Raw genomic sequence first — 24,575 nt, 5'->3', positions numbered from 1 at the left:
AACTTCTTCCTTTATCAGTAACTAGAGCTGGTGAAAAAGTTTCCAGAGAAATGTCCATTGACAGAAAATGGCATTTTTGTCAAAACTGGTAATTCTGTGTGAAATATTTGGTTTTGAGTAAATGTTTTGGGTTTCCATTGAAAAAACAAAAGCTTGACATTTTTCAGAGAAACTTTACAATGAAAATTAAAAATATTTCATTTTTGTTTAATTTTTTCAGAGGAAAAAATATCACTACCAGCTCTGTCAGTAACCCAATGTTTGTGCATATGAGAATGAATGCATGTACAAACCCCACGTTTCCTCATTTACCTTGTAGGTCAGACCCCATAAAGCTGGCCTTCCAATGAAGATACATTTTGCTCCAAGTGCCAGTGCCTTTAATACATCACTTCCTGTTCGTATTCCACCATCTAAATAAACTTCAACTCTATCTTGCACTGTGTCTACAATTTCAATCAGAGAATCAATCTGAAAAGAAACAGATACTTTTACATAGAATTCAGCCTTTGATTCTTAGAGAAAGATATAAGAAGAGAAAGGGGGGGTACAAACATGTAAGACCTTCTATTACTGCTTATGCTCTTTTAAACTGAAATTTAATGATGCACCTCATAATACAAAATGCCATATATGTGTTTCTAAATTGTAGAAAAAAATGCAGTCCTCCAGTCTACTTGCCAAATCGTTTATCCCAGTTTCTAGTGTCATGAACATGTTATGATTACTTGATTTATTTGTTATTGCTGATTAAAAAAACAAAACAAACACAAAAATAACAAAGTGAATAGTGGGACATTTTTGTTGTTTTCCATTTTTGAAATACTTTTAAATTGCATTTTTGGTCACATGGCATGCAGGTTCTTCCCCCCAAAATTAAAAATGTAAAAAGAAACCATTTTTGAAAATTTCTTGTTTTGAAAATAGAAAATAAATGATAAAAGATAAAAATATTTGTAAAAAAAAATCTGAGGGAGAAAAAAGGGAATTTTTCAGCAAAAACAGATTTATTTGAAAATTTTCAACTAGTTCCACTATTTAATGAGCATTGACAGTGTACCCACCATGGCCTAGTACGTACTGTATGAGTACATACAGTAGAATGTGCCATAGAAACACTCGCTGCCCTACTTAAGGTGCAGAACAAAGATGTTGAAGATCTTTAGTTTGTTTTAAATTCTTCCCTTTTCCCTTTTGATGTTGTTGAGGATTTGTACCCCTGAAAGACTTTGGGGAAATTAATTTCAAGTAGAGATTTCAATGATGGTCATTTGCTCCACAAGAATAGAAGGGACTGGTTCTGGCATGAAAGACAGCATGGAAACAGGAGGGAGAGAAGGATACAAAGGGAAGATGCAAGGTGGATGCTTGTACAGAGTGAAGGGAATATGGCTTGAAAGACATGAGAGCAGAGAAATAAGCAGAGTGGAGTTGTGAGGTGCCTTGAAAATGAATTTCTGAAGGATGAAGTTTTGTGAAAGATAAAGGGAAGCCAACAGCGGGATTCAGACAGGGGAATAACATGATCAGAGGAAGACAATTTTGGCAGCAGCATTCTGAATACAAGAATGGCCATACTGTGTCTGACCAATGGTCCATCTAGCCCAGTATCCTGCCTTCCAACAGTGGCCGGTGCCAGACGCTCCTGAGGGAATGAACAGAACAGGGCAATTATAGAGAGATCCATTCCCTACATCCAGTCCCAGCTTCTGGCAGTCAGAGGTCCAGGGACACCCAGAGCATGGGGTTGCAGACTCTGAACGTCTTGGGTAATAACTATTGGTGGACCTAGCCTCCATGAACTTATCTCATGCTTTTTTAATACAATTATACTTTTGGCTCTCACAACATCTCATGGCAATAAATTCCAAAGATTGACTGTGCAGAAGTATTATGTTTGTTTTAAACCTGCTACCTATTAATTTCATTGGATGACCTCTGGTTCTTGTATTATGTGAAGGAGTAAATAATAGTTCCTTATTCACTTTCTCCCCACCAGGTATCATTTTATAGATTTCTATCATATCTCTCCATAATTGTCTCTTTTCTAAGATGAAGAGTCCCAGCCTTTTAAATCTCTCCTTGTATGGAAGCTGTTCCACGCCCCTCATAATTTTTATTGCCCTTCTCTGCATCTTTCCGAATTCTAATATATTTTTTGAGATAGGGCGACAAGAACTGCAGGCAGTGCTCAAGGTGTGCATTCATATAGTGTGGTATTATGATATTTTCTGTCTTAATGTCTATATCTTTCTTCACGGTTCCTAACATTCTGTTAGCTTATTTGACTCCCGCGACACACTGAACAGATGATTTCTGAGAACTATCCATGATGACTCCAAGATCTCTTTCTTGAGTAGTACGGGTAATTTAGACCACATCATTTTGTATGTATAGTTCGGATTATGTTTTCCAGCGTTCATTACTTTGCATTTATCAACCTTGAAATTCATTTGCCATTTTGTTGCCCTGTCACCCAGTTTTGTGAAATCCCTTTGTAACTCTTCACAGTCAGTTTTGGACTTAACTATCTTGAGTAAGTTTGTATCCTCTGCAAACTTTGCCACCTGTTTACCCATTTTTCCAGATCGTTTATGAATACGTTGAACAGCACTATTTTCAGGACAGATCCTTGGGGTTGGGGTGGGGGGAATGGGACACTTTTATTTACCTCTCTCCACTGTGAAATCTGACCATTTGTTCCCACCTATTGTTTCTATCTTTTAACCAGTTGAGAGGACCCATGACTGCTTACTTTGCTTAGGAGCCTTTGGTGAGGGAGCACGTCAAAGGCTTTCTGAAAGTGTAACTACTCTATATCCACTAGATCAGCCTTATCCACATGCTTGTTGACCCCTTCAAAGAATTCTAATAGATTGGGGAGGCATGATTTCCGTTTACAAAAGCCGTGTTGACTCTTCCCCAACATATTGTGCTTGTCTATCTGTCTGATAATTCTGTTCTTCACTATAGTTTCAACTAATCTGCCTGTGCTGAAATTAAGCTTACCGGCCTGTAATTGCCAGGATCACCTCTTGAGACTTTTTAAAAGATCGGCATTGCATTTGATATCCTCCAGTCATCTGGTACAGAAGCTGATTTAAGTGCTAGGTTGCATACCAGAGTTAGTAGTTCTGCAATTTCTTATTTCAGTTCTTTCAGAACTCTTGGGTGAATACCATCTGGTCCTGATAACTTATTACTTTTTAATTTATCAATTTTGCTCCAAAATCTCCTCTATTAACATCTCAGCCAGGGACAGTTCCTCAGATTTGTCACCTAAAAAGAATGGTTTGGATATGGGAATCTCCCCCATATCCTCTGCAGTGAAGATTGATGCAAATAATGCAATTAGCTTCTCTGCAACAGCCTTGTCTATCTTGAGTGGTCCTTTAGCACATCCATTGTCCACTGACTCCACTGATTGTTTGACAGTCTTCCTGCTTCTGATGTACTTAAACTGTTGTTGCTGTTAGTTTTTGTGTCTTTTGCAAAGAGCTCTTCAAATTCTTTTTTGGCCTGCCTAATTGTACTTTTACACTTGACGTGCCAGAGTTTATGTTCCTTTCTATTTTGCTCAGTAAGATTTCACTTCCAATTCTTAATGGATGTCTTATTCTCGCTAGACTCCTCTTTTACTCTGTTGTTTAGCCATGGGTGGCATTTTTTGGTCCTCTTGCTGTTTCTTTTAATTTGGGGTATACATATAGTGTGAGCCTCTATTTTGGTGTTTTTAAAAAGTATCCATGCAGCTTGCAGTTATTTCACACTTGTGACTGTTCCTTTTAATTTCCATTTAACTAACTTCCTCCTTTTTTTGTAGTTCCCCTTTTTGAAGTTAAATGCTACTGGGGTGGGTTTCTTTGGTATTTTTCTCCCTACGAAGATGTTAAAGTTAACCACATTATGGTTGCTGTTACCAATGGTTCAGCTATATTCACATCTCGGACCAGATCCTATGCACCACTCAGGAATAAATCAAGAATTGCCTCTCCCCTTGTGAGTTCCAGGACTAGCTGTTCCAAGAAGCAGTTATTAACTGTATCTAGAAATTTTATCTCTGCATCTCATTCTGAGGTGACATGTACCCAGTCAACAGGGAGAGAGTTGAAATCCCCCATTATTATTGGGTTTTCTGTTTCTGTAGCCTCTCTAATCTCCTTGAGCATTTCACGATCACCATCACCATCCTGGTTGGGTGGTTGGTAGTCTATTCCTACTTCTATACTCATTATTCAAGCATGGAATTTCTATCCATAGAAATTTTGGAGGGAGGGCCAATAAGAGGGGGTTGAAGAAGTTTGGGCAAAAATTGATAACAAAGGCATGTTTTTTTTCCCCCCAATCACCTTGGCTACTGTCTCAATCTTATCTTTAGAAGGCACTTGTCTGTTGATCTCTCAGTTTCCCTTCTCTGGTCTCCTTATGTATTGTAATTATAATAGTTACAGTTACATTTGCTAGAGTAATCTTTTCAGTTGTTTATAATTTTGTCAAAGTTTCAGCCTGAAGTTTTCTAAGTTTGATATCTGCTGGTTCATTGGGGCAGCAGAAGGCGTGACAGACCTTGCCTGGAGCCATAGCAGTGGTTGGAAGTATAGTAGAACAGAGGTTCTCATAGCTTTGTTTCTTTTGGCTGTATGCCCTTTGGATATTCATGTCCTATGGGTGCCTCCTTGGAACAGAGGGGACCCAGACGGTGCTGAATTCGGAAGAGTCCCCACATGCTCCACAACCCCTTCCCTGAGGAGGGGGCTCAGTTGCTAGGGCAGAGGGGCAGGAGAAGGAGTGCATGGATCCCATGGGTTCAACTCTGGGTGTGGGGTCCTTAGTTGGGAACAGCTTCTCAGCCCCATAGTGTGTTGGGGAGGCCAGGGCTGCTGGACAAGGGGAATCCATCACCTGGCCCTTCAAAGAGCAGCCAGAGCCAGGCTCTGGGACAGCCCCATTCCTAGCCCCCATCTCCCCAGCAGAGCACCCAGCCTTGGGTTGGCATCAGAATTTCCCTGCCTCCCCAGCAGCCCCCAAGCAGTGCTATCACCTCCCTCCCTTCTTCCTACCCAGACCCTGCTCTCTATCCAGGGCAACTCCCCCTTTCTGGCCTGTCTCCCTGTAGCAGAGTCCCCATCTCCCATACCCAGACCCCCGTTCTCCTAGCAGAACCTTCCTCTCACCAGTTCCCCCATCTCCTGCGTTCAGTCTCTGCAGCAAACAGCCTCAAAGCTAGGGGTGCTCAGGCTGCCCCGGAAGAGGCTAAGTTGGTTCTCAGCCAGGCAGATGCTATCTGGTGAGAGCTCCTGAGGAGCACATGGCAGTGGGGGCAGCCCAATGTCTCCAGGCAGCGGGATGGCAGCCGAGCGCTGGACATGCTGGGTAATGGGAACCGGGGAGCCTGGAGTATAGGGATCTTGGGACCAGCCTCATCCTTGTCATTGCATCTAAGTAGTGTTTTCATGGAATTCCCTGGATTATTGTGTCGTATTTTGTAAAGCAAATGACAGAAAAGTCAGTAAAAATAGTAAAGTGAATAGGTCACAATAAAACACAGATGTGACAATATGCAAAAATAACATGGATAAAAGAAAGAGAAAAAAGATGGGAAGAAACATGGGTGGATGCAAACATTCAAACACCCAGTGATTAATTTGCAGAGCTGGATATCAGGGAGATTTTTGCTACATAAATTATCTTTACTCTGGGGTTTAAGGGACTATAAATTTCCATTCCATTAAAATCTAATGCTGCAAATATTTGCAGGCAGTTCCCACTAAATTCAATGGGTCTGTGTCTCAGCAGAATTAGGTGCTGAGACCGTATTGTACCCTCATCTCTATATTTTCTGCTCTTTACTTCATCTTTGCTACAGTACACACAGGCATGCAAATGTATGTGCAGGTATACCACAGCTATGTATATGAATGTAAACACACAGTTACCTATGTCAGGACACACGTGCATGCCTATGACAACAGATTATAGCTTTTCACTTACAGTGGCAGGTCCTCCATCCAGCTGCCTTCCACCATGGTTGGAGACAATAATCCCCTGAACTCCATGTCTCATTGCCAGATCTGCATCTTCCTTTGTCAAAATTCCCTTGACAATGATAGGCAAGCGAGTCAGGCTCTGCAGCCAATAGATGTCATTCCAGTTTATAGAAGGGTCTATGGAGTTAGGCGGGAGGCCATACTCAGAACAACTCTCTTCCTGAAGCCATGGAGTAGAAGGAAATTACATTACAGGTTTATAATAAATAAATAAATAAAATATATTATTATATAAATAAAAATAAAAATAAAAATAAAATAAAATCCCTCAAACTCTTTCCCTACCACAGAAGACATTAATAGACTTCATAACAGTTCCATCAACTAGCTTTATAAAGGGTATGTCTCTGGAGGACAACAATTATTACGGGGAATGGATATGGAAAGCAGAGTCTCCGAGGGATGTAGGCTGAGATGTCAAAGCCAAGGTATTGGAAGGCAGGAGTGCAAACGAGGACATTGCAGAGCAGAAACAGGAGGGGAGATGCCCTTGATACAGCAGTTGTCAAAATGTTTTTTTTTCCTGCAAATAAGATCATTGGGCTTCTTTAGACAGCAACATAAACTGTCTGGTGTGATGGAGGCCAAGGCAGGTCTCCTTTCCATTCACTCTATTTTAAAACAAGATGAGAAAGCAGCAGATACAAAAGGGAAGGCTACCCATAGCCATACAGCTCTGATTTATGCAACTTGCCTATTTGCTACATATCATCCATCCTGCCATTAACCTTAAAGGTACTCTCAGTTACACTGGTTTAGACTGAGAGTAAGTGCATGGACTGTAATGCATACTCAGGAATTACGCTGTGGTAAGTACAGAAACATCTGGGCCACAAACCAGGCCCAGATCCACAGAACATTTCTCACTCATTCTGTACCTTGCCTTATTCAGTGTGTGCCACTCAGACCCGCAGAAAGAGTAGCATGTAAACGAAGACAGTATCACAATACATTCACATAACCAACTGTCACTTTGGCATTTCCTGATTTATGAGTGCTTTTAGTGCCATTTTCTTGATGGAATTACTAGTTTATTAAAAATGAAACAATAGGGGGGGAAAGAAAGAACTTGGATGTGGCTAGCCCACGATAGATTGCGCTATCCCATTCTAGATGCACACTGAAGGAGGCAAGGACTCCTGCAGAATCATGCCTCACTCAGTTCTCACATTGTGCTTTCAATGAGGCACTATTTTGAATCCTGGCTTAACATAAGAACAACCATACTGGGTCAGATCAAAGGTCCATCTAGCCCAGTATCCTGTCTTACGACAGTGGCCAGTGCCAGGTGCTTCAGGGGAAATGAACAGAACAGGTAATCATCAAGTGATCCATCCCCTGTCACCCATTCCCAGCTTCTGGCAAACAGATGCTAGGGACACCATTCCTGGCTAATAGCATTGATGGACCTATCCTCCATGAATTTATCTAGTTCTTTTTTGAACCCTGATATAGTCTTGGCCTTCACAACATACTCTGGCAAGGAGTGCCACAGGTTGACTGTGTGTTGTGTGAAAAAATACTTCCTTTTGTTTGTTTTAAATCTGCTGCCTATTAATTTCATTTGATGACCCCTTGTTCTAGTGTTATGAGAAGGAGTTAATAACACTTTCTTATTTACTTTCTCCACATCAGTCATGATTTTATAGATCTCTATCATATCCCCCTTAGTCATCTTTTTTCCAAGCTGAAAAGTCCCAGTCTTGTTAATCTCTCCTTATATGGCAGATGCTCCATACCTCTAATCATTTTTGTTGACCTTTTCTGAACCTTTCCCCTTCCAATATATCTTCTTTGAGATGAGGTGACATCTGCACACAATATGCAAGATGTGGGCGTACCATGGATTTATATAGAGGCAATGTGATACTTTCTGTCTTATTATCTATCCCTTTCTTAATGATTCCCAACATTCTGTTCGCCTTTTTGCCTGCCGCTGCACATTGAGCGGATGTTTTCAGAGAACTACCCACAATGACTCCAAGATCTCCTTCTTGAATGGTAACAGCTAATTTAGACCCCGTTATTTTATATGTATAGTTAGGATTATGTTTTCCAGTGTGCATTACTTTGCATTTATCAGCATTGAATTTCATCTGCCATTTTGTTGCCCAGCCACCTAGTTTTGAGAGATCCTTTTGTAGCTCTTTGCAGTCTGCCTGGGACTTAACTATCTTGAGTACTTTTGTATCACCTGCAAATTTTGCACTCACTGTTTACCCTATTTCCAGATTGTTTATGAATATGTTAAATAGGACTGGGCCCAGTACAGACCCCTGGGGGACACCACTATTTACCTCTCTCCATTCTGAAAACTGACTATTATTCCTACCCTTTGTTTCCTATTGTTTAACCAGTTACCAGTCCATGAGAGAACCTTCCCCCCCTTATCCCATGACTGCTTGCTGATGCAGAGCCTGAAAAAGTGAATGGAATTAAGCCAAGCTACTTTGAAGCATAGGCGCCGACTCTGAAGGTGCTCCGGGGCTGGCGCACCCATGGAAAAAAATAGTGGGTGCTCAGCACCTACTGATAGCCCCGGGGGTCAGTGCCTCCTCCTCCACCCCAGCACCTCCTGCCTGCCAGCAGCCCTGCCGAGCAGCTCCTCCCTTTCCCTCCTAGTGCCTCCCACCCATCCCAGATCATCTGGAAGAGGTGAGGCGGGGGTGGGGGCCTAGGTGAAGGGTGGAGTGGGGTTGGGGCCTGTGGCGGAACAGGGGTCGAGCACCCCCTGGCAACTTGTAAGTCAGTGCCTATGCTTTGAAGCCCTGCCTCAGTCAATATACATGAGCACCCTGAATTAGAAAAGGGAGACCAGATTCTTATCTGTTGTAAATCAATGTAGCTCAATTAAAACCAATGGAGTGCCACAGATTTACAGCAGCCGATAACCTGGCCCGGTGTTTCAAAACATTTTAGTGAAATCTCCACACACACAATTTTGTTAGATCTGCAATAGAAAATAGGGGGAGCACTATTAAAATATTCTTGTGCATATACAGAGTATGATTTTAAACATTTGGTCAAATCAAAACAGATTGTCATCCAACCATTTGAAAGGAAAATGTCTGACCAGAGGACTTTGTGCCGAACAGTTGTCAATCTTTTCCTGCAAAGGCACCTGAGCTGTTGAACAAAGTGACTTCAGGGGCATTAGACGGATTTAGAGCTCACCTCCCATTCAGTTGTGACTGCTGTAACCATCAGCGGAGCTCTGAGAGTGAGGCCAGGCTTTAGAGGAACCCAAGCTCCACCAGAATTTAGAGCAGGCACAGATGAATGAAAGGCGGTGAGCACTGGCTAGTACAGCTGAGGTCTTAGGGCTTGTCTATACACAAAAACTGTACCACTTTAACAATATTAATATAATTAAAGCAGTGTGACATGCCCCCTCACCACTGCCACCAGCATGGGTGCGGTTATATTGGTATAAAGGTGCATCTACTAATAAAGCTATTCCCATATGAAAAGGGGAATAACTATACTAGTATGAGTCACCATTATACTGGTATAACTGCATTCACACTAGTAACAACATCCCATCCCCTCACTGAAGTATTTATAACAGTAACTCTTTTAAGCATAGACCAGGCCTGAGTTTGGCAAATGGTAACATGTATCCAAAAAGGCTAAGAACTATTTTTGTAGTCCAGTGGCAAAGGTGATATTTTTTGTGTGTGTGTGTGAGGGAGACATGTATTCACAAGCCCTCCCATCCCCCCAGATATGTTGCTTGGCTTGTACTGAGCATGCTCACATGGACTGAGCATGCTCAGTAACACTGCTGAAGCCGGCTGCCCTCACTCTGCCTCCTCCCCCACTATCGGCAGGCAGGGGTTGCCTCTGGCCAGTGAGGCTCCCATCTGCTTGCTCTCTCTCGCTCTCTCTCTCTCGCTCTCTCTCTCTCTCTCACACACACAACTCATTTCCCAAACCTCAAAAACTCCTTCAAAGTTCTTCACTGTCATGTGCGGTGGGAGCTGGAAGTTGTTGCGGATGTCGTCTCGTCTCTTCCCAAGGTAGGGAAGATCGGCAGTGAGCACCAGGCCTTGAAAACCCGCGGCCTCTGCACGTCGGATCAGTCCCTCTGAGAGTGCCCTGTTGCGATGAATGTACAGCTGGAACCATCGGAAGCCATTGGGTGCGGCTGCAGCAATCTCCTCCACCGTGCAGGTGGAGTATGTGCTGGTGATGTAACAGGTGTTCATGGCTTCAGCTGCTGCAGGAGATATTTAAAAAAGCCTCAGTACGAGGTGCTGAAGCTTCCTCACCAATTTTGCCTGGGTACAATGGGAATGCCAGCTAATAACCCCCAATACAAGATCTTTCATCCATATTTTATAAAGTATGTACGGACTGTATAGGCTGAATGCTGTATGTCACCCCCCTCCAATCCTGGGGCCAAAAGGGGGCCAGTCTGGTCCCTGGCACAAGTAGGAATAGCTTCAGGGCTTCTTTAAGTTACAGCAGCCCCCAAGAGGATAACTACAGTGCTGCAGCACTGTGACTGTATGTGGTTTTCCAGCTGCTTTGTGCCTCCAGAGCATCACAAGGGAGAGAGGAGTAGGTCAGGAAAAGAATCTGGCTCTAAAACATGGCACTTCAGTGTCATTCTTACAGATTGGCTTTTCAGGGGGTTGGCCACACATTAAAATGCCATCAGAGTTGCTCACAGTTTCTAACAGGTTTTTAATATGTCCTCTTTTGTTTTACAGAATGAAATCACAGGGTACCTCTTGCTGTGCTCTTCTCTCCATCGGACCAAGCCAGCCGGTGGAAACCGGTGGGAGCAATCCCTACAGGGAAGCTGATTTCAGTCCCTAGAAGAATAGTCCTAGTGTCTATCACAGACATATCCCGCAACATGCGTGGCCGGAAGCGGATTCTGCAAGAAGACAAAGATGACATGCCAGTCAACAAGGTAGCAGCCCGGTGGTTTTAATGCTTGCGATCTTCCCTGATCAATGGATCTTCATTTACATGTTATCACACACTAGTCTGACCCAATCAGGAAAAGCCAGGGGCCATTGCCTGTTGAGAACTCCACCCCCTCATTGGTACTTACTTTCACCCCCAACATGACTCTCCTCACAGTCATTGCCACCTACCTGTAAACCCCATACCATCTGCTCTTGAACTATCTGCCATCATTCTCTGTACCACTGTAACCTAAGAGCACCCCAATGCCAGAGGGCAAGAAGCACCCTGATATATGGTAGACAGTTTCCACTGGTGTCACCAATTCAGTGTACCCCAATTCATTAAGGTAATAAACCATAGCTGATATGTGTCATGTAAGATATCAATAGAAAACTAGTAACAACACACTGATCATTAATATCCTTGTGCGGTGTATATACAGTAAACACCCCAAGGGACTATACAAATGTGGAGGAAATGTGAGATTAAAATGTGTTTACCAGATAAATCTGTGGAGTGAGTAAACAGGTTTCTCCCAGACAAAGGACAAGCCAACCCTCCAATGAGGTGTTGTCAGAATCAATTGGCTATCACATGTCTAGTGGCCATTCATTTGCATTGGATGGGGAAGGAACAGATCAATTTGCATTATAGTGAACACTAGTAGGGGAAGACCCCAGCATGGAACTTCCTTCATCACCAGACTCCATAGCTCCTTCCTCACAGCTTTAATGAACTTTATTTTGAGGGGTAACCTTCAGCTGAATCCCTTTCAAAGGAAAAAAAGATATAAAAAGTAGGGCAAAGAACTTTCACCTAAGACGACAAAGGAACTGAGCACTTCAGATTTTTTGGGAGATTCTGACCAAAGGAGGTGGTCGGCCATCTTGCTGGAAGACAGGGGTCCTGGAACAATTTTTTATAGTGAGCCACTGAACCAAACTGTAAACCCTGTATATAATGGAAACACTTCAAGCCAGGGGGTGCTGCTGCACCTCCCTGCACCCCTAGTTCCAGCACCTATGCTGGAAGGAAGTCTGGTAAGAATCTTACTTTGAACCAAGACCACAGTTTTGTTAACTAGAAAGTGTATTTTTATTTTTGTTTGTTTTTAACCCTTTCTAACTTAATTCTTTCAACTTGGTATCACTTAAAATCTCTCCCCTTTGGTCAATACATTTGTTTTACTTTTAAACCAAACCATCCCAGTGCTGTGTGTGCATTGAAGTGATTAACTCCAGTTAAAGTGATACACTGTGTGTTTTGTCTGTTTAGAGGAACAAACAAATCTTATTCCTCTGAATGGTCCAGGAAAGGTCTGCACATTGCAGAGCACATGGTTTCAGGAAAATTTGGGATGGGGTGGATGCTGGGGTCAAATTACCAGGTGCAACCAAAGCTGGTGGAAACCAGGGAGTGACTGTGTTGCTGCAGAAGGCAAACTGCTGCTGTATCAGGGTTGCACAGCAAACAGACAGAGGGCATGCTTGTTGCTAACTGTGAGCATCCCAGACAGAGAGCTTCAGCAACAGAGCATTTAAAGCACTCAGAGTTACAGGGAAAGTGGTGATACCACCCCTCACTGGTCTGAATAGCATCCCAGAACATGAAAACCACCCACTCAAATGATCCTTGCTCCGTCATTTGCCTTCCATGTATCCCATGGCATACACATCTGCACTTTTGCTACTTTTTGTCAGATTCCATTTCTCTTCCCTTACATCAAAAACCTTCAGATTGCTATACCATATCATCAGCCTGAACACTGCCCATTCTCACTATCCATGCAATTTGCCCCCAAGTCTCAGCCCCCTATGCTACATACTCCATCCTCATACTCCCAATGCCCCACACTCTATGGCCACTCCCACCCTTTACCCTCTCACCTACACAACATGCCACTTGCTTTCACTCCCTTGCTGCCCATTCCCACCCTCAAGTCCACTGTGCTCCATGCTACCTACCTTCATCTGCTGGGTAACACCAGAGGCTACATTGTAAGTAACTCAGGTGCATTTTGCTGTGGTCATTTATATAAGGGATAGGTGTTGAGAGTATTAGACACTTGAGAACACCAGGAACTTGCATCCCAACATAGCTTAAAAGATTTTTGCCCACAAAAGAAGAGCTCTCTGTACCTTTTATATGCCAGGAGGTTGTCATCTCGGGTGCAACACTCATCAGCTCCACCTGCAAAAAATTCCCAAGTGGTCTTGGGCAGATGCTTCTTAGCATAAGCTTCAAAGTCTGACAAACATATCATGGGCATTTTAGAGAAAGGTTATTGGAACCTGAGAAGAGAGGAATAACATGTCAAACACAGAGTAGATATGAGGTCCCTGAGCATTCCCTTTGTCAGCATTCTCTCTTTTATCCACTTCAATTTAATTTAGTGCTGGTCTTGGATTGACAGCTCTACAATCCTCTGTCTGCAGAAGAATTACAGCTCCAGCTTCTCCACAGTGACCAACTAGTGTGCCACATCTCTGCCATGATGGAGCGACCTCCAGGAATGAGAAGGGCACTTATCCCTAATCTATCTATTGAGAATGCCTTAGAGTTTAAAGGCAAGGATGGCTTTCAAGATCTGAAATGGTCTCAGATGCCACTATCTCATTTTGTATTGGCCACCATTCACCAAACAAATTTCAGTCACGCACACTGCTTCCTGCAGCAGTCTAGGGATTTTTCTTGGTTGTCTCCAACCAAAGTACTGACAAGACTCCTTCCTGCATGGTAGGATCACTGCATAAGCTGGAATATTCATCCTTTCAGAAATTGAAGCATAAAGAGAAAAATTCTGTACTCTGTGAAATACCACTGAAGTCTGTGAGGTTGTAGGGTAGAACTACTGGCTGAATTTGGCCTGTGATATGTACTATGTGTTATCTATTGTGTACCACATTCCCCTTGCAGATACTGTGCATGCTACACCTATCGTATTATTTTTTACTGGGCACTTGTCACTGGGCATTGCTGTATAGTGCACATCTGCAGGTCTAGCTGTTGGCCACACAGCTATTTCCTCCCAGCTGCATAATTATAAGAGACGCAGGTAGTGCTGCCAATGGTTAAGGTTGCCTGACACTTCTTTCATAAGACCCTGTTTTCAGCTGTTTTTAACTTTGTCAGACTTTAATGGTTTGGATTGAAATTTCCATACTTTGTGTCTACCTCAGGCTGAGTTTTTGTTTGATTTTTGTTGTTTTAAATTTCAGCAAAAGCAGTTCAGTCATTTCTGAGAACACACTTAGGGAAAATACATTGTTTTGCTCATGAATAACTGTTTCATTGAGAAGGTCTAGTACCTCTGTCCTTTGGTCCAGGGACTTGGAATAAGGTGCAGGTCCTTGATGTAAGGTACACGTCCTGTGTCTTCACTGTGAATATCTACCTAAATTTGTCCAAGTTGTGAGACTGAAAATTTCAGTTTGCACATCTCAGTAGAGACAGAGTTTCTGAGGATTTTGTTTTCTCTGAGCATTCTCCAGCCCAGACCTGAAGGACTTTCCCTGTAATTGTCTCCTTGCCAGCTGAGGCAGCAAACACAGGAACTGAGAGCTGGGAGACTGATCCACCACTGGCGCCTCAGCAGGGAAGAGGAGGTACTTGCTAGCTGTAATGCAGAAAGTGAGGAACTGGGGTGGTGATGAAGGGGAGACTGCGATGAAGACCCAGAGGACTGATGGGTGGGGCCTGTGGGGGCAAGGCTCTGGACAGGGATGAGGAGATGGGGGATGGATAACTGGGGCTGGTCCTAGGACAGGCTGGAGGCATTGGTGGGCAGAAGGGGCCTGGTTTTCAGGGAACAGGGACAGAAGTCTCTAATCACTAGAGAACACTCCCCTCAGAACCTGGAATGGAACCCAGGATTCCTGGGCCTCATCATTCCTTTTCTGTCAGCAAATATCTGTGTAACCCAAAATGTATGCCTCATCTCCCACCCTCTCGTTGCTGGCCCACATAGAGAATGTCAACCTACTACTGCTATCAGTTATTCTTTTAGTTCAAGTGGTAGAGGGCTGTGCTGTGGATTTAAAATTCTGAAATCTGAAGATGACCCATGTGAGCATCAATATGGTTCCACATGATAGAATTTCTGGGGTTTTTTTCAGTTTGCTTTTTTAAAAAAACTAGGAAATTACTTACAAAAATACATTTAAATCCCATTAAGACTGCAAATCACTCACTCCAAAGTTAAGAAATGCCACAGTTAAAGTTGCCTGTGCCACCATAATTTGGCTCCTTTGTGTGTATGCATTATGATACACTCTTTAATTACATGATCAAATACTAGTTTTTTCCCCCACAGGATTCCTGCCTCATTTAGCGCACAGGATGAACCATGCTCAGAGAATGAATCAGAGCTGTGTAAAGAAGAACACTGTTGCCTGTAAAACCCCTCCCTCATTGTTGCAGAATCTGGAAGGTGTGAGTGAATGAGGTTGGGGATTGCAGAAAGAGAAAGGACAGTCTTATGGTTAAGGCAGTTGAATGCCGCTCTGGAGAATTAGATTCTATCCCTGCCCCTGCCACAGAGTTCCTGTGGAATCCAATGAAAGCAAAATTTTTACAGTTGGCCACTAATTGAGTGTTCTTCATTTTCTGGATGCTTACATTGAAACAGAAGGGGTCTGATTTGCAGAAGTGCTGAGCACTCAGAGCTGCAACTGAAATCAGTGAGAGCTATAGTCTGAACAGTGCGATAAAATGATAAGTTCTAGGAAAAATCAGGCCATAGGCATCTCAAATTGGCGCTCAAAGTAAGTGGATGCTTTTGACAATAATATCTCTGTGCCTCAGTTCCCCATCTGTAAAATGGGAATAACAATATTAGAAGTGATCTGAAGATAAATGTGTTAATGTTTGTGAAGCACTGATATCATAGTGATGAGCACTATGGAAAAGTCCCTGAGGAAATAATAATTCTGTATTAAGAGCAATGTATGACTGGTGTTCATTAAATAACACATAGGCCCACACATTCAATGATAAAGATAAAATTACTTTAATGAATAGCTGCTCATTAAGTGAGCACTGTCCATTGTGTTCACTGAATGAGGCAGTGGAAAAAATAGTATATGATCATATAATTAAAAACTGTATCATAATGCTTACACACAGGGGGCTGAATTAAGATGGCCTAGGCCACCTTAATTCTGGCATTTCCTAACTTTTGAGTGCTTGACTTTGCAACCTTATTGTTCTTTTAACTTAGATTTTTTTTATGTAATCATATGTCTTTAAGGGGAAATACTTTGCAAGCAACTCAAATCACTTTCTTTGATGTTGGCCACAGTGTTAAGTGGGCCTAATTCTGTCTTCTTTATACCTGTACAACCCCATGGATGCCACTTGGGAATGAAAGGATCACAAATGACGGCAGAATTTGCCCCTTGATCTTTTTTAGATAGCTAAAACCAGAACATAGTCTAACCTTAGCTACTGCTTTACCAGGTTCTGATTATCCAGGTTAATGATTACTTAACTTGGCCTCAAGCAAATCCTGCAAATCATCTTCTGCCCCAGTGTTACAAAAAGCATTACTGATATGGCCAGAAAGCAGAATGAAGCCTATATTTTATGATCTCTCTGTCTCAGTCTCTATCTCCATGTTGTCTTCTCCAAGGTTCAGCTGTCAGAAAAAACAATCAACAACAGAGAATAGGGCTAAGTTCAGAGAGAACAATAGATAGTTGTGTTACATGTTGCTACTAGTAGGTGGTGTAAGTGAACATACACTGGAGGTGGAAGGGTGAGGCTGTAGTATGAAAAGCACCCAACAAGAGCCTGTTAGAAGGTGCAAATTAAAGCAGCCCTTTCTCTTACATCCTCCTGCTTGTTCATTTTCCAGTGTCCCTCTCCACCCTTCTATAAATGATACCGGCCCTACACACATTCACCAATATGCAACCCTCACTTAGAACATTTCTGAATTTGGCCTAGAAAATTCTGAAAGGAGTAAATACAGAAACCTGCATCTAAACCCATTCCAGAATAAATGCAGCGCAAAACTATGTTCCAATTCATAGTTAGAATTAGAGCTGGGTGAAATCCGCCAAATATTTTCTAGAAATATTCAGTTGACTTTTGTAATGAATCCAGGTCCCTTTGCTATTTGCTTTCTGTGAATATTGTAGCAAATGAGTAGGCATGAAGGCAAATGTATAACATTTGGAGCAACTACAGGAGAATACTGACACAAACAAAATTTTGAAATTGTAGTTGCAACTGTTCACACTGGAAATATGATTCTTAGTATTACTTCATCCAGTCAGGGAACAGAAATAACACTGCAGTCAAAGCAGCAGGAACACTGAATATCAAATACTTGCCAGTCAACATGGGTTTATATCGAAAACAGATCCTTTGAAACTAACTTGATATCTCTATTTTGGTAAGATTATACAAGCTTGGTTGATAAAGGTAATAGGGTTGATGTAACAGATTTCTGTAAGGTGTTGACTTGGTATTGCATGACATTTTGATTAAAACTTGTATGATTTAAAACTGATGCAGCACATATTAAATGAATTAAAAATGGCTTATAAGTCTCAAAATGTAACTGTAAACAGGTAATCGTCACTGAATGGGTATGTTTCTAGTAGGGCCCCATAGGGATCAGTTCTTGCTATTCTGTTTGCTATGCTATGCTATATTCTTGTTATGCTATTTCATATTTTTATCAACGACCTGGAAGAAAACGAAAATAATGACTGCTAAAGTTTGAAGATGTAAGTACGTACATGGGGAACAAATATTTGATAACACACTCTTCAATCTTACAAAGATATAACGCAATCCAGTGACTGGAGATTGAAGCTAGCAAATTCAGACGGCAAATAAGGTGCAAATTTAACTATTGGAGCAATTTATCAAGGGTCATGGTGGATTCTCCATCAATAGCAATTTTTACATTAAGACTGGATGCTTGTCTAAAAAAAACTGCTCTAGCAATTATTTTGGGGAAGTTCTATGGCCTGTGTTATACAGGTCAGTCTAGATGATCACAGTGGTCCCTTCTGACCTTGCACTATATTAATCTATGAACTATTGTGAATAAACTACATACCAAGAATTATTCACAGAAATGATTTGGAAAATAATGACAAAATATGAGATAAGTGTGAGGTGTTTCCTCACAATTCACAAAACAGAAAAAGAAGCAAAATTTGTTAAATAAATGATTTGTTACTAATAGTTTTGCAGGCCTAGTTAAAATAGACCTTTTACAGTGCAAATGAAAATGGAGGCGCTTCAGACTATGAATAAATGCATTGTTTACAATTTAATTTTTCTGAAAATACCCAGGAGAGTGCTCCAGCTCTCTCTGCTATCCTTCTATATCAGTTAATTAGGAGTTGCAACCCTTATTGGAACCAGCAGGTCAGATAGCCACGATGTGAGCTACCAGGTTGGAAAGTCGACCAAATGATGACAACGTGTGCTCCAGACATAGAGAAACAGATTGATTATGTAGACAAAATCACTCAATCAAACTTCCAAGAGTAGATATGGCCTGTCCCACTGACAGACATGTTTAACTCTACACTAAAAGACTGGGACCTGTAATTCTCCACTACAGCAACTCCAGTAATAGTTGCAACATTGGAGCCAGTAGCACAGACAGGACTTGGGTGTTTTTGTCACTGTGTCGTCTTCTCTGAGAAGGTGAGCCCTGTCTACACAGCTGCATGACAGCAGACACAAGGGGAGGCATACCAGAGGAGAGATCTAGGTCTTAAGTTTCCTAGCTCAAAGAAAGCCAAAGGCACCAAGGACAAATACGAAATCAAATTATTTCACAGCAGGAGAAACAGGAGCCATAGTCACCCAGACACAGCCCTCACTCATCTCTCAATCACTTGCAAAAAAACAACTTACTTTGGGATTTAAAAGCAAGCAGCACCAGGTAAGACCCCAGGCTTCAGAGTGGGCTACAGACAGGTCCGTCCCCACCCTTACGCAAAGTACAGAGCTGTGAAGGGCGCCAGGAAACTACACAGCTGCGTATTGCTCCAGTTCCTGCTCCGCCTCTTCCGCCTGGCCCCAGGCCCCGCTCCAGCGCTGCCCCTGAGGACTGCAGCAGGGTTGGGCTCGCTCCACTCGGCGGTGGTGGGAAGTGGAGCGACTGGGCTCCAGCCTGCTCCGCTCCTCTGGCTGCCAGCTGCGCCGCTGGCGACTGCTGCGGGCTGGTTCCCCCTGCCCCCCAAGCCTGGGAGCCAGGGGGGTGGAGCAGGCTGGGGCCGGGTCACTCCATTTCCCACAGGAAGTGGCCAGCGCTCCCCCCCCCCCCCCGTGGAGGCCTGGGGCCGGCTCTCTCACCCCCCCCCCGCCGCCTCCGCGGGGGAGGGAGGGGGCGGCGAGAGGGGCTGCGTAGGGCACCAAAATGGCTAGAGGGGGGCCTGATTACCGACCTACAGAATGGCCACTATTTATTTTCTGGAGTGAATAAACAACTATGAGGTTAAAGCTTAACCCACCAGCAAACTTTGTACTTTTGTGTATGTCTACATTTGTTCTGAAAGAAAGTTCCTTCCAAAGACACAGGTCATCTTGGTTACAAACTGATTGCTTGGCAAACAGCCCTGGGAACTGCCGGGTGGCAGGGACTGAAGGCAGTGCAGTCACCAATGGAAAGTACAGAGCCACTGCAGCAGAATGCTGCATACATGGGACTGGATATAGCAGTGCAAAGACCACTGGACTCTGCAGCATCCCAGAAGGCAATGCAGAGTGAATAACACTGAAGCATGGTGCAGAGCAGGTCGCAGGCCTGTGTGGGGTGTATGGCCTCCCAGGGCACCATGTTTTGGGGCCTCAAGGATTCACATTCTGGGAGCCCTTCCCCGGTAGCATTTGTCTAAGACCAACCCTAGTTAGTCGCTCTGAACACAACCGTATTTCAGACCCTATCCCAGAGATGGGAGGAAAAGAGATGAGACACTTTGAAAGATCTTTGGTGCAAATACCCTTGAACATCACCAGTTCCTGTTGATACCACTTTTCCCCTCCTTTCTTCAAATAGCACTGCCTTTGGGCAAAAAAGAATCCCCACAGCGAATGCAAGTACAGGACACCATGAATGGGAGGAGGGGGAGAGCTTAGTTTTTCTCTCCAAGTCCCTAGTACCACTCCCCTGCCTCCTCCATTTGGTGAGGTACAGGCTGTGGACTACCAGAAACACCAGGCTGCTGTTGTGTCAGAGTTATGTAGCATTTAAATAAATATAATGTAAATGTTAAATACAGACCCTCTGTGCCTCAGTAGGAACATACACTTCAAGTTTTCTTTGAACAGACAGAATGATTTATCAATGAACTTGACTGGTCATGCCCCCACATTCCAGCAGTGGATAAGGACCAGAGGCTCACAGGTGGGCACTTAGCCCCCAAATTTCAAAAGCGGCTACTGCTTTTGGGTGTGTTCGTTTTTAAGGATTTCATCAAAGGGCTGCCAGCTCTACCCACTTTCCCTATAGACTGTAGGTTTTCAGGCCCTCATACAGGTCTTTGGGGGGAAACCCCTCCGATAGCTGTCCTTCCCCATTGCCTTCTGGGAAAATGCTGCTCCACGTGCTGCAGAGCTTCTTCGTCTGCCCTCAACACATGGAGCAAGCAGAGCTCCCTTCTACCCACTCCCTTGCTTAAGGGGTCAGGAGTGCACCCCAAGCTCTCAGCCCTCCTGCATCCCAGCTGGCTTTGCAGCTTCGCCTCTCTGGCTGCTAGTGCTGCCCGCTCCCCAACACTCCCCTCCCCCACCCATGCCTAGGGAGAGGGGAGAGAATCCTGCTCGCTCTAGTATTGCCATGCCCAAGAGTTCAAAAAGCGTGAGTCAGGATCTGAAAATTCATGATTTTGGCTTTAAAATGATGAGATTTTAAAAAATAACAAATGTTGAATTGTTTGTATGTGTCTTCTGCTTCGGGAGCCTTTCGGGTTCACATTTTCAAGCTTTTCTCTGCAAGCATAAGAGCTGGAGACTTATTTTTTTAAATGAAAGGTGAAATTCTCATAAGAACATAAGAACATAAGAACGGCCCTACTGGGTCAGACCAATGGTCCATTTAGCTCAGTATCCTGTCTCTGACAGTGGCCACTACTAGGGCTACAGGAGGAATGTACAGAACAGTGCAGTTGGTGTGATCTACCTTGTGTTCCCCTCCTGGCTTCTGGCAATCAGAGGCTCAGAGATGCCTGGAGCATGGGGTTGCATCCCTGATCATTGCGGCTAATAGCCACTGATGGACTTATCCTCCATGAATGTATCTAGTTCTTTTATGAACCCAGTTATTCTTTTGGCCTTTACAATAGCCCCTGGCAATTAGTTCCAGTATGTTGTATTAAAAAGTACTTCTTGTTTTTTATTAAACCCGATGCCTATTAATTTCATCAGGTGACCCTTGGTTTTTGTGTTGTGGGAAAGGGAAATAACACTTCTCCACACCAGTCATGATTTTATAACCCTCTCTCATGTTCCCTCTTAATCGTCTCTTTTCTAAACGGAACAGCCCTCATCTTTTTAATCTCTTCCTGTATGAAAACCATTCCATAGCCTTGAACATCTTTATTACCCTTCTCTGAACCTTTTCCGGTTCCACTATATCCTTTTGGAGATGTGACAACCAGAAATGGACTAAAGTGTGGGTGCACCATGGCTTTATATAGTGGCATTATAATATTTTCTGTCTTATTTTCTATCCTTTTCCTAATAGTTCCTAACATTCTGTTAGCCTTTTTGACCACTGCTGAGCATTGAGTTGAAGTTTTCCGAGAACTATCCATGGTGTCTCCAAGATCTCTTTCTTGAGTGGTAACAGCTAATTTAGATCCCATTATTTTATATGTATAGTTGGGATTATTTTTTCCAATGTGCATTATTTTGTATTTAACAAAGTTGAATTTCATCTGCCATTTTGTTGCCCAGTCATTCAGTTTTATGAGATCCCCTGTAACTCTTCGCAGTCTGCTTTGAACTTAACTGTCTTGAACACTTATTTATCATTTGCAGACTTTGCCACGTCTGTGTTCACTCCCTTTTCCAGATCAGTAATGAATATGTTGAACAGCATAGGTCCCAGTACAGATTCTTGGGGATACCGCTGTTTACCTCTCTCCACTGTGAACATTGACAATTTATTACTACCCTTTGTTTTCTATCTTTTAACCAGTTACTGGGCCATGAGAGGACCTTCCCTCTTAGCCCAGGACTGCTTCATTTCCTTAATAACCTTTGGTGAGGAACCCTGTTAAAAGCTTTCTAAAATTCAAGTACTGTACACTATATTGACTGGATCACCCTTATCCACGTGCTTGTTGACAACCTTGAAGAATTCTAATAGATTAGTAAAGCATGACTTACCTTTACAAAAGCCATGTTGACTCTCCCCCAACAAATCATGTTTATGTATGTGTCTGATAATTCTGTTCTTTACGATAGTTTCTACCAATTTGCCCGGTACTCAGTTAGGTTTACTAGCCTGTAATTTCCGGGATTAACTCAGGAGCCTGTTTTGAAAATTGGCGTTACATTAGGTAACTTCCAGTCATCTGGGACAGACTATCGTTTCAGTGATAGGTTACATACCACAATTAGAAGTTCTTCAGCTTCATATTTGAGTTCCTTCAGGCCTCTTGGGTGAATACCAACTAGGCCTGGTCACCAATTACTGTTTAATTTGTCAATTTGTTCTAAAACCTGTTCTACTGACACATCAGTGTGCGACAGTACTTCAGCGTTGTCAGCCAAAAAGCAGAGCTTTGATTTGGGTATCTCCACCACATCCTCTGCAGTGAAGACCAATGTAAAGAATTCATTTTTCTTCTCTGCAGTGATCTTAGCTTCCTTGAGTGCTCTTTGAGGGTAGATGAGGGAGCAGAGCAGCCCCAGCAGAGCAGTGGAGGAAGACACAGAAACCAAGGGCTAAGGGGAACAACAGGAATGGGCACAGCAGTAGCACAATATGAAGATGTGCACGTGGGGGCCATAATTGGTGTTGGGGTTTGTGGTCAAAGGGAGTAATTAATTCCCTGAGGGGTTGTGGGTGGGGGTGGGTAGCTGACAATTTATTAAGGGGCATCTGTGTGGGCATGTGTGTTGGACGGGGAAATTAATTGACTAGGAGTAGAATTAGGAATTTGAGTATTTGATGGGGGTTCTAGCTGCACTGCCTTAGTGTGGGTTTTAGTGTGCAGGGGAACATGCACATCAGCTCCTCTCCCACTGAGCTGAGGAACTACACTATCAGCAGCCATTTCTAAACTGTTGATTTTGTGCTGATTACAGTCATTGGTGGTCAATTGCTGTTGTAGGTACCAGTGAACCCCTTAGCGTAGATAAGATAACCACGCTTTGCTCTGGTGGAGTTTACCCTTGCCTGAAACCCTACCGTAAACTCTACTTGTGCCTGTCTACAGTAGGGTCTGTTGTGATAATTGGGCCTACAAATTTACTTTAATTGTGAGTTCAGCTGTAAAAAAGTAAGTGCAAGTTTTTAGGATGTCACAATGATCTATAATAACAAATGTTGATGGGAAATGGTATGAAAGACTGAATTAGTGCAAACAAAAAAAGACTACTGATATAACTCATGGCCTGTGCTAAGATCATGGTTGGTAAACAAGAAAAGTGTGAGACCGAAAAAATCAATGAACCAAAATTGGTGTGTCAGAAATTAGGCCTAATTGGTGGATAAAATAACGAGCGTATGAACTATTCTGCCCACCACTTCCTTTGTGGATCCTTAAAGAAAGAGACTTTGGGCACAAAAATTGGCTACTGGAGTGAGCTTCACCATGATGGCTACCCCCATACACACATTTTCTGGGATCCAGACCAAGCCAGAGAGATGGATCCAGGTGACATCACCACCTCTACAGGCTCCAGCTGAATTCTGAATACCACCTGGGCCGAAACAGCTCCATCCCAACTCATCTAATTTCATAGAATCATAGAATATCAGGGTTGGAAGGGACCTCTGGAGGCCATCTAGTTCAACCCCCTGCCCAGAGCAGGACCAATCCCAACTAAATCATCCCAGCCAGGGCTTTGTCAAGCCTGACCTTAAAAACTTCTAAGGAAGGGGATTCCACCACCTCCCTAGGTAACGCATTCCAGTGTTTCACCACCCTCCTAGTGAAAAAGTTTTTCCTAATATCCAACCTAAATCTCCCCCACTGCAACTTGAGACCTTTACTCCTTGTCCTGTCATCTGCTATCACTGAGAATAGTCTAGATCCATCCTCTTTGGATCCACCTTTCAGGTAGTTAAAAGCAGCTATCAAATCCCCCCTCATTCTTCTCTTCCGTAGACTAAACAATCCCAGTTCCCTCAGCCTCTCCTCATAACTCATGTGTTCCAGTCCCGTAATCATTTTTGTTGCCCTTCGCTGGACTCTCTCCAATTTTTCCACATCCTTCTTGTAGTGTGGGGCACAAAACTGGACACAGTACTCCAGAGGAGGCCTCCCCAATGTCGAATAGGGGGAATGATCACATCCCTCGTTCTGCTGGCAATGCCCCTACTTATACACCCCAAAATGCCATTGGCTTTCTTGGCAACAAGGGCACACTGTCGACTCATATCCAGCTTCTCGTCTACTGTCACCC

At 43.2% G+C, this 24,575-nt stretch overlaps 1 protein-coding gene across 3 annotated transcripts in view; it reads right to left on the bottom strand.

Moving 5' to 3' along the window:
• HAO2 (hydroxyacid oxidase 2) overlaps positions 1-19,272 on the bottom strand; it is a 29,347-nt gene extending 10,075 nt beyond the window's left edge. Inside the window, exons 1-6 of one of the 3 annotated variants that reach the window (XM_073310462.2) lie at positions 18,852-19,272; positions 13,106-13,258; positions 10,781-10,932; positions 9,983-10,266; positions 5,992-6,207; positions 313-471 (exon numbers count right to left, since the gene is read on the bottom strand). In XM_073310462.2, the coding sequence (XP_073166563.1) occupies positions 313-471; positions 5,992-6,207; positions 9,983-10,266; positions 10,781-10,932; positions 13,106-13,236 (942 nt within the window). In that variant the 5' untranslated portion in view covers positions 13,237-13,258; positions 18,852-19,272. Of the gene's footprint in view, positions 1-312; positions 472-5,991; positions 6,208-9,982; positions 10,267-10,780; positions 10,933-11,467; positions 11,701-13,105; positions 13,259-14,275; positions 15,109-18,851 lie in introns of those variants that run through there. The other 2 variants (XM_073310472.2, XM_073310480.2) reach the window with 2 other exon arrangements.
• Between the last annotated feature and the right edge of the window lie 5,303 nt (positions 19,273-24,575).

The sequence above is a fragment of the Lepidochelys kempii genome, chromosome 1 (genome assembly GCF_965140285.1).
Source record: "Lepidochelys kempii isolate rLepKem1 chromosome 1, rLepKem1.hap1, whole genome shotgun sequence".
Classification (NCBI taxonomy): domain Eukaryota; kingdom Metazoa; phylum Chordata; order Testudines; family Cheloniidae; genus Lepidochelys; species Lepidochelys kempii.
Note: the sequence above shows the minus strand (reverse complement) of the source record. Positions and strands in the feature narration are given on the sequence as shown.